General features: G+C 37.7%; 1 protein-coding gene across 3 annotated transcripts in view; it reads right to left on the minus strand.

The window, feature by feature from the left end:
- The window catches only part of TBC1D1 (TBC1 domain family member 1), a 117,642-nt gene that overhangs the window by 45,793 nt on the left and 52,806 nt on the right, over positions 1-19,043 (minus strand). For all 3 annotated transcript variants that reach the window (XM_082315163.1, XM_082315165.1, XM_082315164.1), the window contains exons 4-11: positions 16,697-17,230; positions 13,533-13,622; positions 10,805-10,909; positions 10,039-10,171; positions 8,521-8,612; positions 6,157-6,267; positions 3,452-3,580; positions 1,238-1,324 (exon numbers count right to left, since the gene is read on the minus strand). In XM_082315163.1, the coding sequence (XP_082171289.1) occupies positions 1,238-1,324; positions 3,452-3,580; positions 6,157-6,267; positions 8,521-8,612; positions 10,039-10,171; positions 10,805-10,909; positions 13,533-13,622; positions 16,697-17,230 (1,281 nt within the window). The remainder of the gene's footprint in view (positions 1-1,237; positions 1,325-3,451; positions 3,581-6,156; positions 6,268-8,520; positions 8,613-10,038; positions 10,172-10,804; positions 10,910-13,532; positions 13,623-16,696; positions 17,231-19,043) is intronic.

The following is a 19,043-nucleotide window of genomic DNA, read 5'->3' on the forward strand; positions in this document are numbered from 1 at the left end:
TCTTTCAAAAACATAAGCGGAAAGAGCAGACTCTTGATTACCTGAAGTCTGGAGGCCATAGGTGACTAGGCACTAGAGCAGAATCAATAGCTGTATCCAAGTCTGCAGAGTGCTAGGCTGCCTTCAGGGAAGAAGACTGGCTTCTTCTATGCTGTTTGTTTATATTGTTTTATTCAGACTAAAAGCTTTCTAACCACACAAAGGAGGAAATTACTCCACTTCTTGTTTTAGTTTTATGTTTCTTATGAATGCAATGGTGCATTCACGGTATATACTTTCAGGGCTGACCAACCAGATTAGCATCAGCAGCATGGTAATTATTGTGTTTGTTTCGCTGCACACTGTTGCAAGATTCAGATGATGACATATAGTATTTTGTTTCACATATATAGACTCACACCAAAATATACATACACACAAAATATATGTTTATATACAGTACAAGGCATTTCTAATTCAAATGGAGCCCCAATTGCACTGCTCTTTTTTATAGCATGGGGAACAGAATGAAAAGCCTGAAAGCAACTTGAAACTTCTGGAGAACAGAAACACAGGGATTACTATGAGTCCCATCTTGTCAAAAAGTATGGAAATCTCCAGTGAAACTCTACAGGTAACAGCATCTTTCTTGTCACCATTGTATTGACATGTGACTGCTGTTTCTTAGCCTGAATCTCTGTTACCAGAGTAAACTAGGAAATTACTTTGTTCAAGTTGTCCCTCAGAGGACTTACACACATTCTGACATGCTACATATGTGAAAAATGATTTGGGTAACCAACTTGCAAATTGTAAAAAACTTAAAATATTGTTAAAAGCTGGGAAAAAAGGAAAAAAAAAAAAAAAAAAAAGGACAGGCAGTGGCTGATCCAAGAGGCTGCCTGCAATGAATGCAGCCCCATCACCCTCAGAGGGACTCAGTATAGGAATAGACACACCCTACGGATCAGCAAGCAGCAGCAGGACTCTTACAGGTAGGCAGAAAAGGACATATCTACCCCCCCTACTCGGTGATACTGTTTTTATCACACTGTTTAGCTGTTCTGAGGTTTATTTCTTTTCACACACAATCAGTTAGCTTGTCTACTCCCAAAAAGTAATCAAAACAAAATGCAAGATATTAGAACAGAACAGATATATAAAGCAGTTGGTAACTGCATTTCACATCTGACTAGTTGCTTCAGGGAATATTAGCTGAAGTTTCTAAACATGTACATTCACCCCAGGCTTTACTTACTTTACTTGTGCTGCTTAAGGTACTGGATGTGGAGCTGTCCAAATCCAGAGTGCCAGAACTGTCCAGCGGACCTCTGGCTTTACTGCCCTGTAGAGATAAAGCACGCCAGCAGTTAAGATAGTAATATATGGGGCATCCTAAAAAGAGATTTGTGTAGCATAGTCAGAATCTGTAATTTTCAAAGACAGTATCAAATTTAATTTCCTGAAATGCCTAAGAATAGCCTTTGCCCCAGTGAGAAACAGGCTTCATTCAGGACAGTCAGTGACATTTTAAAGGATCCTGTGGAATTAAGGAATTCTCATGGGCAGTGTTACGCTTTCCATGATGTGTACATAATCACATACTGCATGCAGGTACTATAACTGCTGTTAAAGTACCTTTTGTATTCCAAACAGGAAATTTTCACACTAGATACTTCTTAAGAAGACAGAAAGAAATGAAAAGGCCGTCTATTACAAAGGACTTAAAACCATATAAATGTAATACACAGCAAAACATAATTTCTGGTATTATCATTTCAATGCCTACAAATCAGAAAGCATAATTATTTTTGTATAATTTGTTCAACAATATTTTTGTATAATTTGTTCGACTAATGTTTTTATGTAACCAAGAGAAATACCAAGAAACCTACTGATGGATTCTTATGTGCTAACAAAACTATAGAACTTGTATCTTCCTAACCTTAAATGGTATCATTTTTTAATGTTCTGAAGTTAAGGCTTATGTTCTCTTTGAACTGCTTTTCCAGGTAAAATATAAAATGTTATCATTATTCACAATAGTGACTATTCTCTCCTTGAAGCTCAGACAAAATGTTTTGCCTCAGATCTGGTCAAAATCAAGAATTTCCATCAAAACAGCCATGACAGTGAAAATGCAACCAATATACAGCTGTGCTTACGTGAAGACAGCTTATGCCAGTCAGGACAAACTGGCAAAAATTAGAACAGTAACTACTATAGTTAGGGTAACAACACTAACATTATGTTTCACATCCCGAACACACCCACAGCATAATTTTATGGGGGTGAACTCTAGAAATGCTGGCTGGGAAGTAATGAGGGGAGACATTCAACTAAAAATTCTCTCCATCTGCATAATTATAACAGGAAGAACATGCTTTTGCCATTATTTGTTTCATGGGAACAGGCTAGATACGATGTCTGAAATAAGCTTTGAAAGCTTAGTTTTGTCACTACAATTTGCATGTCTATGAGCCAATGAACTGTACTAGATCTTGCCTCAATTTAACTGTTTGCTGATGAGAAAGAATGCCCAATTTTTGTTCCTTAATATTTGTAGTTTGGCATTCTGTCACACCTCTTTTTTTTTTTTTTTTACAAAAAAAAAAAGAGGTCTGATTTTTTTAATCCTTTGTCAAGCAGAAGTCTTTCCAAGTCTATTATTTTCCTCAGACTTTTTCTATGAGGTGCAAAATAAAGAATATTTGTATGCAAAGACACTCTGTACGTTTAAGTGGTGCTTAAACTTGACATCTGATTTGTTTTCTTAACCGCTCATATATACTTTCAGCACATATTTTCAGCCATCTGTTCATGATAAACATCTTCCCAACATGTTTTCTTGGGGATCACTATCACATAGGAGCTCAAGTTTTTCCCACTAATAGGTATTGCCAGACACTGCTTACAAAGAATTTTACCTGATGTGATATTGCATAAATGCCTTCATATTCTTAGTGCCTTCTGAAGTTCTTTACACTCCTTGCCTTCAAATAATCTCTAGCACTTAAAAGTTCAGATGGCCCACTATTCATCAGTTCTGTGTCACTAATAAATACTGTCTCATTAGGAATGCTTAGTCCGTTCCCTAATCATTTCCTTCTACATAAAGTGAAGCGAACCATTATAATTATTTTTTACATTGTCTAAATCTGAAAGAGAAATAAAACAATGGTTGCTTCTCATAAGTTCTCATGCTCAACTTCATATTAATATTTTGAAATGCCTATATACACAATTTCTTATCTAGCAATTAGTTCACTTCTTCCAGGACTTGGTATTCTCTCTACCAAAGCCCTGCTTTGTTTTGTCTCCTTCTAACACGTACACTCAAATATTTTTGTCACTGTGCCTTTAATAACCACTTGGCTACATCCTGGAAGGAAAACAAATATGACTTTTCTATCATTCAAATAAATAAAACAATGAAATTATGTTCAGAGGCAATAAACATGAAGATACTTACACGTGATAAAATACTTTCAAATGATTCTGTCAGAGATCTTTTCGCTTTGATCTTTAACATATCTAATCTGAATCTCGGAGCACTGCTGGGCACCTCATTTACAGCATTCTCAGCAGCGGGTTGTGAAGTCTGCAAGTGTTTAAAAACATAAATGTGAAATACTCAACAGCATGGAGCAGAATCTCAGTGAACAGTCTGAAGACTTCTGTAACCTGAATCAATACTTTCTCCTGCTGTCCTTGGCTTTTCATGCCTTTTTGTCTACTGATACTTATACTGAAGTTTAACAAACTATCCTACCATAAGACCAGGAAATCTCTTAAAGGAAATGTGTTGAGTGTAGTAGCATGCTTCAGAAGAATTGTCATTTTGATAGAGATTTATGGCTGTGTTGACAAATTTGCTTTAATGCCAAAGTACAATTGTACAAATTTTAAATGTTTAAGTGTATTTCTGGTGGATTTACTTTTCTTCAGCCAAGAAATTAATCCAAATTGATGAAGCTCATAATTAACAAGAGCTCTCAAGTGTCTCCATTATATTAAAATGGGGCTTTCTAAGGGCCAGGAAGATGTATAACAATTGAACTCTTCTACATATTTCACCAGCAGAAACACTTCCACCTTAAACCTAACAGTCTATTGAGAGTTTTGCTTTTTAAATAAATATTTCAGTCCATTTTTAGTGCTTGCGAAGACTAGTGTATTGAGTACAAAAATGACACTACGATGCAAATATTACCATCCAAACCTAACACTTGCAGTAGAAACCAGAGCACAGTTTTCAGTGTTATTTTTGGGGGTTCATCTTGAGGCTGCCAGGCACTCTAGCCCTTTCTACCTGACCCTAATTTCAGAGATCTGAATACTTGATTTATGTAACTATTAGTACATGGGCAGCTGAATAGCACATCATCACCGTCACCAAATAGTCCTGTCCAGATATAATTTTAAAGCATCCTATTTCCAGCACGACAAAGTTACAAACTTCTGTATTTTCTTTTTACCTTCACTCATCCTCAAAGGGCAAATCAGATGCTGCCTGCTGTTATGTTCTTATGAAATGACACTTATTTTGAAGGTAATTTTTGAGAAATAAGATCCATGTACTAGTATCACGTTTCATTTTTTTTCCTCCCCTGATTTAAATATTAAAAAAAAAAGTGATGAAAAGCACAAAAGTGAATACCTGTGCAGAAAAGAAGGGAACAGGGACATCAGGATGTCACGGGTTAATGATTGCTGAGACAAATAACACTGCCAGAGTACACGTTCAAAGGTATCTGCTATTACACAGCTCTGGAGATAAATTATCAGAGTAAATATAAAACGCTAAGACAAATGATGGACTGAGGGCAAGTCAACTCTGTTCTTAGAGCATTGGCATCTTTGCAACTGTCAGATTAACCAATTTTGGTTCCAGGAATTGAGCAAACAGACTGCAGCAGGCCTTAGGAATTTTCAAATCACACTGAAGGCATATTAAGATATTATCTTGCTTTGTATATCCCTATTTCCAAGCCATTTGTGACTGACAACTATTTGATAATCAATTGGCATTAGACCAAATAAAAGTATTTCAGGTATGATGATAGAGTACCTCAGGCAATGTTTCTTCCTGTCATGCCATAACTACAATGTGTTTTTCTTAAAAACATATTTCTGGTGAGATGCCCAAGCCAAGAAATCAGAGAATGAAATATGCGAAGTTTTCTTCCTGCTTTCTCAGGGAGGTCAATAATTAGCCAGTAAGCCATAAAAGGAGAAGAGATGAACAAAGTGAACAAATAGCAAATGAAGACTTACTGCTACTTCCTCTGTTTCTTCAGGGGTCTAATTACTCTCCATATATTCATTTGCTAGTTTATATCACAAATGGTCAACAACAGTCATCATAGTTACTGGCCAGCAGTGGTGGCACAGCCAAGATTTTTAAAAGGGTCAAATAATTGGAACTGAAAGTTTCCAGAGAATGGGTGCTGATCCTCTTTTAAATACAGACCTCCTCAAGGTGTCTCAAGTGAGTTAGTCACAAACCAAGGCATCCAAAATCATTAATCTTTTTTAAAAAAATCTTAACTGTGCTGTATAAATAGCCAGTTAAACAGCACTGATGCAATCTGATACAGAATGAAAGGTAGCTCAGCTCTTTGGAAATGGATGATGGTCTCTGCTGCTCTTTCTGCAGCAATCCTCCTCAGCTACTCCTCCTTGAGGCCTCTTCAAATGGTGGTTTGCACACAAGAAACCTTCCAGCTATCGAGTAAATGTAATACTCTTTATCAAGGATCAAACCCAATGTATTGTCAGGACACTGACTCACACAGACAGACAGAGGGATGGCAAACGCCAAAGATAAGCTGAGAGCAATTAAATATTCATTACATATTTTCTCACATACCATGAATTTTCATTGTAGCGAGAAGAAAAAAAACCCAACCAAATTAGTGGTCTACCTTGTTTGCCTCTCTTTCTCCTAGGCCTGAAATCAGACTGTACTGGGTACCTCTAAATCTGACACGTGTCTGTTTTGGTGCGTGACAACAGCCTATGAATCGTAAGCAAAACCAGTGTTCACCACTGCTTAGAGTTTTAAGTTCTGAAATGCCAGTGAGGGAAATTTGCCTTTGGAAAGATATAAAAATGGAATGGAAGATTTTTTTCCTGGCTCCTCCTTACATGAACTAAAACTGAATGATTACTTACCTGTTTTGCTTCTCCAACATGAACATGGTCCTTCTGTTTTTCTTCATACATGTTTCTCAAAACAGAGATAACCAGCTCATTCTCTTTTTGATCATTTCTTGGTCTTAATTTCTTTAATTGAAAACATCACAAGCACAGTAATTATACATTTGTGTAACAGAAAATATTTACTCTTTTCATTTTGTCACTGTCAATACGTCGTTAGTGTAAGAACAAGTTTAACTTGGTTAATGCTACCACTCCAGTCCACCAGAGGACACCAGTGTCCCACACAAAGCAGCAACGCAGCCACAGAAACATCTGGCCTCACTTCATACACGACAGAATTTACATGAAAGATAAAGGGCAACTGCAGAGGTATCAAATTGCCATAAGCAAATAAAGACTTTAAAAAATATTTTTGCCAATTTGCTTATGATGTAAAGAAAACCAAAACACTGTAGTTCTGAGTCTGTACAGGAAGCACACGGGAAGTACTGTCTTGCAGTTACGATGCACAAGCTGTTCTCCTAGAAATCCTTCTCATTGGACATTTCATTTTTGGGAAATAACAGGTATTTTAAAAATCAGTTCACAAGGTGAACATATTTTTCTCTGCTGCATTCTATTTAGATCTGAATTATTTTAAGAGAAAATGTTTTTAAAACAAATTATAGAATTCAATTCCAGAAACCTAGCTTTTCAAAAGCATATAGTGTTTTAAGCTTATTGATGTAATGCAGAGGATACAGTATGAATTAGCTAATGCCAGGGTAGCACATCAGATTAATAAAAATATCCTTAGAAAGACAGTTATCTAAAAACACAAATCATGGTTACTACATATGAAGCTGTGTCGTGGTTTAACTGCAGCCAGCAACTAAGCACCACGCAGCCGCTCGCTCACTCCCCCCACCCCAGTGGGATGGGGGAGAGAATTGGAAGGGTGAAAGTCAGAAAACTCGTGGGTTGAGATAAGAACAGTTTAATAATTGAAGTAAAATGAAATAGAGTAGTAGTAATAGTAATAGTAGTAATAGTTATAGTAGTAATAGTAATAGTAGTAACAATAACAATAACAATAATAATAATACAATAATAAAATACAAACCAAGTGATACACTAGACAGTTGCTCATCACCTGCTGACCGATGCCCATCCCATCCCCAAGCAGCGATTGCTGCCCCCTGGCCAACTCCCCCCAGCTTATATACTGAGCATGACGTCATACGGTATGGCATAGCCCTGTGGCCAGGCTGGGTCAGCTGTCCTGGCTGTGCCCCCTCCCAGCTTCTCGTGCACCGAGCAGAGCATGGGAAGCTGCAAAGTCCTTGACCAGTGTAAGCACTACTTAGCAACAATTAAACATCAGTGCGTTACCAACATTATTCTCATCCTAAATCCAAAACAGAGCACTATACCAGCTACTAGGAAGAAAATTAACTCTATCCCAGCTGAAACCAGGACAAGCTGTAAGAATATGACAAGTAAAATTTCAGGCAGTCCAACTCAAAATTCTGCTGAAAAAGACAGGCAGGAGAGACAGACTTTACCCTTGGTTTTACCAAGTTAATCATCTGCAGACTCTCACCAGAAGCAATTAACAGTTTCCTGTGACTACTAGAAGCTTGAGACCGTTAAAATGTGTGCAGAATACTAAAAGGCAACAGTGCCAGCTAGCTGCTGTATGCTAAGAAATTACTTAGCTCATGGAATCGCTCCCACAGAGTAACTTCCAAATTTGGTACTGGATGATAAACTGCCACATGGAAACACACAAAGAGACTGAAATGACTCAAGAGAGGAAGGAAACATTACTTTTAAAAAAGTCTGAAATTTCCTAATCTTCAATAGTGTGCCAAGCCCAATGATATTTCCTACAATGTTCATCATCTGTCTTAAATCCAGCTATGCTTTCCTCTGTGCTAAAAATGGATTTCATTCAGAAGATAGAAAGCTAAACTTTTTTAGTTAGTTTGACAGGTATTAAGGTCTAGGATAAATTTTAGGCAGGAAATGTTCTGATCTGGGAATGTTACAATAATTTGTTTTGGTCAAAGTAACAGCTGAATGTTCTCGAAGTACAAGTTACTGCCTTCACCCACAAAAAAATGTGTGCAGTTTTACTCAGTGAGAAGTCAACATTTTAATGGAAAACAAGTAGTATTAGGGGAAAAGAGTAAAAGAATCCATTTTCATCAAAAGACAAGTTTTTAGCAGCTCTAGAAAAATAATGATATTGAAATTAAAGCACAGGATGATTAACAGTCTATTAAATAAAGATAATGAATAATTCACAAAAAAATGAAAATAACTGGTGCTCCACACTGATGTTGGTAAAAAACATCAATTGCTTTAAAATCTTGTAGGAAACAAAGAGCTTACCTTAACCTCTTCAAAAACAGAGGCCTGCTCCTGGTTATTTAGTGTTGTTAGATGCTTTTGTAGTTCTAGTTTAGTTTTAGAAGGGTGTAACCCTACCAAGAGGAACAAAACAGAACACATCACAGGGTCAAATTTATCAGAATTAATCAATCACATAAATATGCACACAATTTAAGCCAAAGCTCGCCAGTTACTTGAGCTGACCCGTTGCATTGATTCCATAACAGGGCATTAGAAAGAACTCTAGGTTAATTTAAAGCTACTACTGAACTCATGTCTTTAAATTGAGGGACACGAACTCTGCAATGAGGAGATTTACTGAGCACAGACCAGGATTATACTCTTAGCTGAAGATTCCATTATCACACAAGATAAAATAAACCCACAATCTACTGCATTTTAGCAGACTGCTTTGTTGGTGTTTCATGCAGTACTGCTTGGATTTTGCTTGTGGTATAAATACAATTTCCATGATTTTCTGCAATTTGTATGCCTTGGCGTCTTCTGAAAAAGAGTAAATTTGTTGCATGTTAGTGAAGTTCTTGCCTTGCCTCTTGCTGAAAACATTTACTGACAGTCTAAAGCAGACTACCCTCTTATTCAGATTATTTTTTTCTGCTCTCATCCTGGATTAAATTCCTTTCCCCTATTTTCTGTGGAAAAACAGCAAACCATTAACAGTACTTTGTACTTCAGTTTCTGATAATGGCATTTCTCCTTCAGGAGCAGACAATATGATTAACCAGATGGCATGATTAAAGGCATTAAGAATCATTTGCCTTAAAGAAATTTCTCAAAAATCATAGCTGGTTGAAGACCAAAATAGAGTGAAAAGTAGTTTTGGAAGTTGTCCAGTTTCATCAAATTAATACTAGATAGGTTTTAGTCCAACAAGCTACTGTCACATGATCTGACAAGCTGCTGCTGCCCTTTATTCACCCCAGACATTGCTTAAATGAACAAAACCTAACTGTGAAATTTGCTGAAATGCAAAGAGTTTTTTTTTTGTCTTGAACTTGTTTTCTGGGCAACAACAATTCTAACTGCTGCATTTTCATGAAGGAGCATAGATTAACACCACAAACGCATACTAAAAGCTCACTGTTCGGTTCATGTTTAGTGGTAGTGTAATGCCAGTATCTAGGTGGATTCAATAGGACAGCGGGTCATAGCTATTGCGGCATATATTCTTGAGAAGTTCCTTATCTACCATCCTCTGTGTTTATATGGCTAATAGAGCCAAGCTAGCTGCAATTCAGTAATATTTAGATTCTTAATTAGTTTTCAAAAAATCAACTAAAATACAAAAAAGGAGCTTAACTTTTGTTAGAGAATTCTTATTACCTTACAGATAACTTTACATTGCAGTCCTCTAAATAAAAAGACTGGCTATCAACACTCCGTCCCAAGTCCCAAGCTCTTTTTAAGCATTCATTCCCTTAGAGTTTTACATGCAAGTTTGTCCCCCAGTAAAACTGTTAGAAAAAATATTCGACCAGAAAGTTCTTTAAACCTCACCTTCTATCTTTTCACAGAGTTTATGCAAGCTTTGCATAGGACATCCTTCACAGAGCTGGGGCTGTGCCTTGGAAGTTTGTTGCACAGCAGCTACAGTGAAAGCCTGTTTCAATGTCATCATGATTTCATCAACCTGAAAAGAACAGAGTGCAAAAGAGCAGAATTTCACTCCTCCACTGAGCTTCTGTTTTCCTTAACACAAACACAGCAGTCTTTTAGAATGATACCACCACTTGTTTGGGAATGTGTTTATGATTAAAAAGAAAAGCTGTTCCCGTGCCCTTTCTGTGCACAAACACGTGAACAAGACAAAACTCATCGTGAAGTCATCTCTCTTCCAGGCCACCCAATTTTATTACTGTGGTCTAATAAAAGATACTACCTCTATCTAGAAATCTTTTCTCGTCTGTGATAAAAAAGCTTACTGCAGTTGTGACGCACTGGTCTGACCTAGAGCACAGTAGTGTAGTCCTGATTTTCTTAACAGGTACACTATGAAAAAACCCTCTTCCAAAAAAGAGGCATACAGTCTAACTTAATTTGTGCAATGAAAGGACGTTTTCTTGGATTTTAAAGGGGATTTAAACTTCTGCTTTCAAAACAAATTAGAAGTTCCTTGAAGACTGCTCTGTTAGTTACATTTTTGAAATAATTATATTTCTGAGTGGAGCAGGATTTGAAGACATTCAGTAAAATACAGTGCATGGAGCAACAGAAGACTTTCAGGGCCTAATATTCTCTTAGGTTCTTCTTTTCTTTCACTTACCAGTGCTTCATCTGTACACTGAAACACGTAGCAAACGAAGTGGAAGCCTCCATTTTCTGAAGACTCTCTGCAGATGAACCCAAAGTGATCCACATGTCTAATTCCCTAGCACAAAAACAACAGTAATGAAGCAGTCATATTTACTTTCAATGTTTTGTACTTGTATTTTTTCCAGCAACAAAAGCATAAAAGGCCCAACAGCATTACAGATAGGTCACATATCTCTGCTCAGCTACATTAAAGTCATCTGGCCCTTAAAAATCTATTCTGTTATAGAACCTATTACTTCATGAATCTTTTAAATTTCACTTAAGTCAGAGTTTGTTTTTGTTTTTTTTTTTAAATGACTGAATTATAATAGATCCATTGGAAAACACTTACAGGGATGAAGAAATACTATTCAAGATGCATTTTACTCAATCTTGGAAATAGCAGGAGGAAAAAAGCTTGCTCTGTTTTTCTTCTCTTTTGTTTAAGCGGTCAGCAATTGTTTTACATTTGTAAGAACAAATCAAAGCAATAGTGAAAAATAGGTAAACAATTTTTTTTTTCATCTAACAAAAAGCTTGGCTAGTTAAAAAATGAAAATGGTTAAATATATTACTTAAAGATCACTCATGGAAGCATTTATTTCTCCTAAAAGGCATGCAAATTCAGGCACAATCTACTTGCAACAGTAGATAAACAGTACATCCTGGTAAAATGCTAAGAAGGTTTTTTAATTGCTAGGAATTTTTTTCTTTTATGAAAAGACTTTCAGATGAGTAGAGTTAGGTGATCCCTGTGCACATCTCCTCAGTGCACTATTCTTGGTAAAAAAACCCCAAACTTATGATGATGAATTACAGGCACAGTGGTAGAGCCTGTCTATAGAAATTCAATTACAATCAGCACCATTTTACTACTTTCTAGCTGTCATGGCACAACAATATTAAAGTTGGGTAAAGAGAGGCAATAAACTGTTGTATCAAAAATCATAATGATGAATCACAGTAAATGATTGGCCAGTCTACCTTTGTGCTCCTGCCTAAGGAGACAGCCTAAGGGAACATAGGGATAAAGATTTTTCTGTGATCAAAAGCTCTTGATCTGACAGCATGCAAACTACTTACGTTTACTCTGAAATTTTCAGAATAGGTACCTGTATGTTTAGTGATGAAAGCTAGCCTCATTAAATTAAAAACCAAAGTAATTTATGGAAGAAACCCCACCAAATCCAAAAAAGCTAGAAGCAAATAGCAGTAAATCATATTCCTTATATTTAAAAATGGGTAATCAAACCTACTGCAAAAAAAAGAAGTTTTTCCCCAATATCATTAAGACCAGAGCCTGTGATGCACTGAGCAGACCTGCACTATGCAAGTAAGCCAAGTGCAAAATAGTTCCTAGTGCAAGAAAGAGTGGCAAAAATCAGATCCTAGTATACCAGGCCTTATTCCCACCCAAGCCCCACAGTACAAACAAACATTGCATTGGTTTAATTCAAGGTGAATTTTTAGTTAAACTAGCAAGAACAACCATTCCTCAATAAATGTCAGTTTATTTATATATAGTTCAGATTAATTTCTCAGAGTTTTAAACTAAAATAACCTATAACACACTTTAAAGGAATTAAGTGTTCTCTAAGGACTCTATCCTAGTTTAATGAATCAAATTCAATTTCCCCATTCACTTAAACTGAAGCAAATCTGGTACAAAGACAAACTAAATACAAATAATGCCCTGCAGGACAGAAAATAGCTAGTGAAAGACAAATCTCTGCATCATGAAACTGGTTAGTTAACAAAAACAACTGGTCTATGCAATGTCTTTATGAACAGTTGTTTCAGTCTGCAGGTTGATACTTGAGCACCTCTCAAAGGAGAGTCTTCTGCTCCTGTACACAGGACCATCGTCAGTTAGTGCAGCTGCCCACACAGGAGTGCTGTAATTGCCCAAGCTGTCCCACTGCCTTGATGTGATGGTGACTATTCTGCCCTCACACTGCTGGGATGCTGCAGTAGCTGACTGTGAGTCACGCCTGTGTAACCTACGCAATGCCATTACTGCTTCTTCACACGTGTAAGCTGCATCTCCTTTCAAGTGGTGATGTTTTGAAAAAGTCATTAGATAAACTGCACCCTCGCATAATCTGTGCAAAATCAAACTCAGAACCACAAAAATGAGAGAAGAACAGGGAAGCAAACTCTGTGGGATAAGGAACAGGGATTTACAGTGAACGAGGAGGCTTTGAAATATGCTTGCCCTCAGTGCATCACACACACTACCTCTGCATAACAGAGGGTTCTCTTCTTTTACACACATGCAATTTATACTCTTGAAAAAAATATATTTTTGAAGTATTTTTCAGGGAACTCTTACATATGCTGTATCTCCTTTCATTATTACTTCTTGAAAAATATGGCTCAGAGAATCCCAGATTTGCACAACTGTGAATCACACCCGCTGAAATCTCAAACCGGAGCTGACCGGGGTGTTCCTTCTAGCTCGTATTATTCATCCACTGCATAGGGAAGTGAGCCTTTATCTCAGAAATTACAATGCAAAGCATGAAAAAAGAATGACGGTTTTACAAAATTACTGATTAACTAGCAACTTGTCAATAGCAATTACTGAAACCGCTGGGGTGAGAATCCATTTGAAATGCTAGGAGAGAGGAGTATATGAGCATTCACAAGTGGAAAATATTTAAACAAAAAAAGAGAGAAAGAATACACTGCAATCTTACCTGAGAACAAAAGGATATTTCTTTAAAGCTTTTTTCAATTGCTACTTTTTTTGTGTCAGGACTGATAAGGTAAACTTCAGACTGGCCAATCTAAAAAGAGCAAAATAAATAGCAAGATGATAACAAGTAACATTACACTTTCTTTTGTCTCGCTATAAAAATATTTCCTGGACATAAACCTCAATTTTTTCCTACCTGTATACTTAGACCAATTAGTGTATTATTACCAGAGAAAGAGAGAATACTGAAACAACATTGATTTGGCATTCAGAGCTCTGCACACTACTGAACTGAGATTTAGTTTCACATTTGAGACAAGAGACTGAGAATAGTGTTTAATTAGATGAGAGTAATATTATACCACAAGTAACTTATTTGCACTGAGAAAATATACTCACACTCCCTCTTTTTATTTTCTGCAGGTTTGGCACATACCACATTCCCAAAAGCTACTTAATTAAATTGTCCTAAAATTTAAATCCAAGTGTGTGCCACTACCTGTACTCCACCTAATCATTTTTTAGGGTTTTATTTATTTATTTAAGACACACATAGCATTTAATTTAAAGGCTTTAACTCAAACTATAAAAAATAGCTGACTGGAGTATATTTTCTACCTTAATTTAATCTGTAGGCCATTTGTACAGCAGTGTTCCAAAAGCTGATGCTAACTTTTGATGGGCAAAGGGCATTTTTAAGGTGAAACTATTGTTTTAAATTTTTCAGCTTCTGGCAACATCTTTGTAACATTTTAACAGATAAAATTTAAATTCCTCATAGTTTCTAGCACATCAGAAAATCTGCTAAGGACAAGTCTGATATCAGATTTTAGGGAAGATGGGTGGAGTCTGGATCCATTCATGGGCATGACTTAGACAAACCTGCTGAAGCTTCAGCCACTACCAAATTCCAAAAGATGCACATAGAAGATCAGCAGAACCAATATACCTGTAATTTCTTATGGAAGGGGGAAGGGGGGAATCCTGTGTGTAAATGCATCAAGTGAGATGTGCCACCTCTGTGTGTCTAAAAATGGTCCTGTGCATTCACCTCCCACCTCTTCTTTCACTTCAACCAGTCACAACTATTTTCGCCAACTCCCTGCTGGTTTCCTTGCACTGTCCCTGGGGCTGCCCCTGCATGTGTTCATGGGGTTATTCTATAGGTAACACCTACTCAGCAGCCTCCTCCTGCTCCCTTCCCCCCCCTGCAGCGAGAGGCTCCTTCTGAGCTCAGCCCCACATACTCCTTCCATACTTGGTCCCAGGGCAGCACGGATCATTTGAAGCCAACTGAACAAGGGGAAAAAAAACCCAATACATCCCCCTCCAAAACACAGCCAGGAGAAAAGCCTAAAAATAAACACTAAAATCCTAAGAAATTGGCTAGGAAAGCAGTTCTTCAGGAAGAGATACCAAAATCAGAACTGTCTGAAGCAGGCCAGGAGTCAGCAGATAACTCATTGGAACATTATTCACACCTCAAACACCAACCTCTGCTGCAGTCCTGGGGAAAATCCAGGTAAGAACTGCAACCGAGAAAATACAAACAATTTTTTTCCTCTGCATATAAGTTACTTCTAAGCATTTCATATGTAGCCACAGACAGATGAGCAAAGGTGAAATCCTGTGCACGCTGTACACATACCATTACTTAGAACCTGCTGAACATGGGGGAGGGCTAACCAACAAACAGCTCTGCCATAAGGCGCTGACTTCTGGATACTGGAGGCACAAACCACAGTTACTTCACTTCCTTATATTCAGCTGAATTTAGACTGGCTGAATGGCAAAAGAATACAACTATGCATACTAAACAGTATTTTCCCAGGCAAAAAGCAACCCAAGATAGAAAGCTGTATCAGCAGAGCCCACAATTTGGAAATGAGCCTGTTAGCAGGTGACTGATGTTACATTTAGGCTGAAGCTGCATGTGTCTTTGAGAACTGTTGCATCTATTTAATATAAATTAAAAACGCATTCACTGGAGTAAAAGGGTCTGGACCTAAGCAGTACATCTATAATCTCCCTATCTCTAAAATATGTGCCATGAATGGAGTCAGGATTTGTTTAAAAATTAGGCATTAATATAAAGGGCGTCTATATTTTCTGTGTGAAATACGTGCTCAGGGGAAGAAGGGAAACATGGAATTGTTTTTACTGGAGCACAAAATTTCTCTCCACCTTCTTCCACTTCTCTCTCTAATGCCAGCCTGCCACGACTAAACATGAGCTTTAAAACAGGTATAGCTAACTACATGTCCTTCTGTGTGTTACTTTTTACAGACATAGCACTTTGGCAATCCTTCTTAAAGCAGCACTTCTCTTTCCCCCCTCCAAAAAACCTGCTGTAACTGCACCCACTCCACTCTGATACTGCCCTTAAAAACTCCCAGCCCCAACGGCAGCTGACAGATCCAAGATGACCTTATGATAGCCAGCCATCGCAACGTCAGCTCCAGATTTGCATTATGTTCATAAGATACAAGATACACAAAATACGTTCTATTACTTATCTATCATGAGGAATATAAGAGGAGCAAATAACACATTCCTTACTTGTTTCTCAGGTCTTGAAAAATACTTTTGCTGCTAGCCTATCAAGACAAGGGCATTGCTACCACACAGAAGCAGGATGGGAGTGGAGGCAGGTGTGGAGTAGCCTAGGACGTTACTACACTACTCCACCATTACACAGACATGTTGGCAGCAAGAACACCTTCACGAATTATGCTACTTATCATGGGACATGAAGTCTACTAGCCCACAATCATGCTTTAGTCCTTCTGCTCTAGTTACAGGTAACTCATTCACCTGGAAATTTATTTCTTCTGTCACTAGTTAGTCTAACTGTACATATCATTTTGCAATTGTAAAACTAACTTGCTGTAGCTTTCTAAAAGCTGTCTTTAGAAACCCAATGTTTCAGGTACTGCTGTTTTCAACTACTTAATATAAACTAATTTTGACTACGTAAAACAATTTACACTGACTGGTAATACTTTCTAGAGAAGTACAGGAGTTAAGTTCTGGTAATTGCAATTAAGTTATTAAAGGAGTAACTGCCAGAGTAATCTGGAGTAATCTGTCAGAACATCTGCGTTGTTTGCCACTTCAAATTCTGACATGTGAAAACGTCACCAATAGCTGCAAATCTTGCTTTACCGTAAACAACATCGTTCGGTTTTCTGCAATGTCTGTTGGCTGCACAACACTGTGTCCATAGATAAGCTGACTTTTAAGGTTCAGAGAAATTGCATCTTCTTCAAAAGACCTGACAAAGCTGTTGCTCCTATGGCTTCCCTCTTGCAAATCCTTCTTAAAAGCAAAGGAACGAAGCCCAGGCTGAGAAAAGGATTTCCTAATTGGCCTTTTCTCCTCCTCTTCACTGACCAAGGGCTGGAAGACAGACCGAAACTTGTTGCTGAAAGAGAAGCCTCCGAAGTTATTGGCAGTTTCATGTTGTTGGGACGACGAGTTGAAATCTGATTTTTTTGTACAACTTGCATGATTAAATTTCTCTATGCATTCATCTATGAGTGCTGGAGGTGCATTTTTATGTGCTACTGTCACTCGTCCACAGAACAGCACCTCAAACTTTTTGGCAAAAGGGTCTTCAACATCTGAGAGATTATTCTGAAACTCTTCTTGACGAGCAATTTTTCCAGCTTGTCGAATGGAGCTTATAATCTCAGGCACCTATAGGAGGGGAAAAAAAATACACAACATTAGCATCTAGTGCTTTACGACAAACAAGTTGCAACACTAAGAGGTGCTCCCTGCATTTTTCTGGAGTGATTAATTTGGTTCTGTTTTCTGAAAGACCAGTTGAATTGATCTTGTATTTGTCCAATCGACATGTTATAAAAGTTAAACACTGACTAGATGCATTGCTCATTTGTCTCCCTGCCAGGAGTTGACCATCATCAACACGTTGTCAGAAGAGCTTCGTCTCTTGTAATGCTGTGTGTTTTCAGTAAAACTTTCGCACCCGAAGGAACCAGTATAATGTGACAAATTCAAACTCAAAATGAAAGATAAAAATACTTCAGAAGGCATAAGAGAAGCCACAGACTAATTAATTGGGAAAGCTATTTAATCTCTGTTATTTTTCACTCCCTTCTTTTACTCAAGCATTCATGTCACATACACTAATGAGTACACTAATTGAAGCAAATTTGCTTTCAGCTTCATAATAGCTTACTATGTTGTTATGGCAGTTTGGTATTTGGGGTTTTCTTGAAGTGTAAGTAGCTGTGTTTTTTTAAAGAAACACATTCATTATTTTAGATATTCATTTTTATTCCAGCATCCTAGATGACGTTCTCAAATAATATTGCTTCCATATACAGTATCACTTGCAGGGCATATGTATGAGAGAGCAGTCTGTCTTAATTATAAACAAAACCCAAACTGCCATCTGATATATTGTAGGTAACAGTAAAGGGTCACAGTTTCTGATATGGTTCTAAGGTAGGAACATGCATATGCTAGACCCAGCAGACTAAGTTGCTGCGAGGCCGATGCCTGATTACTTCCCACTGCTTTGACTGGCCTGGGAGATTAAGTTTCTTCTGCAGCATGTGCTGCTGCCACGACGACAAATGCGGGGCCACCGTCTATGATTACAACAGGTAATTCTGCCAACTTTTTAATTCTCCCAAATTACTTTGAGAAAAATCCATGCTAAGTGTGCCAGTTTCCTGACAAAACAAATTTCCTCTGTCAAGCATCGATTGGAGCTTACTTAATTACAAGTATTTGGTTGCGGATAGTACAGAAGGAAGTCTGGGAGCAGCAGACTAAAATGGCAGCCTAGAAAAGCCATCTCCCCTGTGAGAAAGGGCATCCCTAAACCTAAGCAATGCTTTGGAGACACATCCTCTGCCTTTTTCAGACATTTCTATGGTTATCTAATGGCTTAAGCATAATGCAATATTCTAGATAAACCAATGCAGGAAACAGCAAAGGACTTAGAGGGGGAAAAAAGAAGGTTGAACAGTGAAAATTGAATGGTTATATTCTGGGTGCTCATAAAGACCTCAGCAGGATTCTTTTTATAAACAAGGAAACACAGATATAGATAGATAGATAGATAGACAGATATACACACACACATATAGCTAGTGGATTTAAGACAACAAGTAATAGATTACAAAATAAATAAATAAAACAACTCAGGAAGCATTACTTCACCCCTGAGGGCAAGGCGTGCATCACCAGCTAGTCACCCAGCAAAGACAATGGGGGAGAGGTAAGGAAAGCAGGGTCATGACTTCAGAAGCCTGTTCTCAGCTATGCCATGCACAAACCAGTTGGAAAGCCTTGGGCTTGGGCAGCGTCATGCCTAACGTTTTAATCATATACAAGAAGAACCTCAGGGTATAACGAATCTTTATTACCTCAAACGATACTCATTTGCTCCACAGTGAGCTCAAGGTCCACCTCAGTTTTATTTACCTAATACTCCTTCAAAGAACCAATTTTTAGCTGCATTGCATATCAGGACGAC

The sequence above is a fragment of the Platalea leucorodia genome (assembly GCF_965183815.1).
Source record: "Platalea leucorodia genome assembly, chromosome: 6".
NCBI classification, from domain to species: domain Eukaryota; kingdom Metazoa; phylum Chordata; class Aves; order Pelecaniformes; family Threskiornithidae; genus Platalea; species Platalea leucorodia.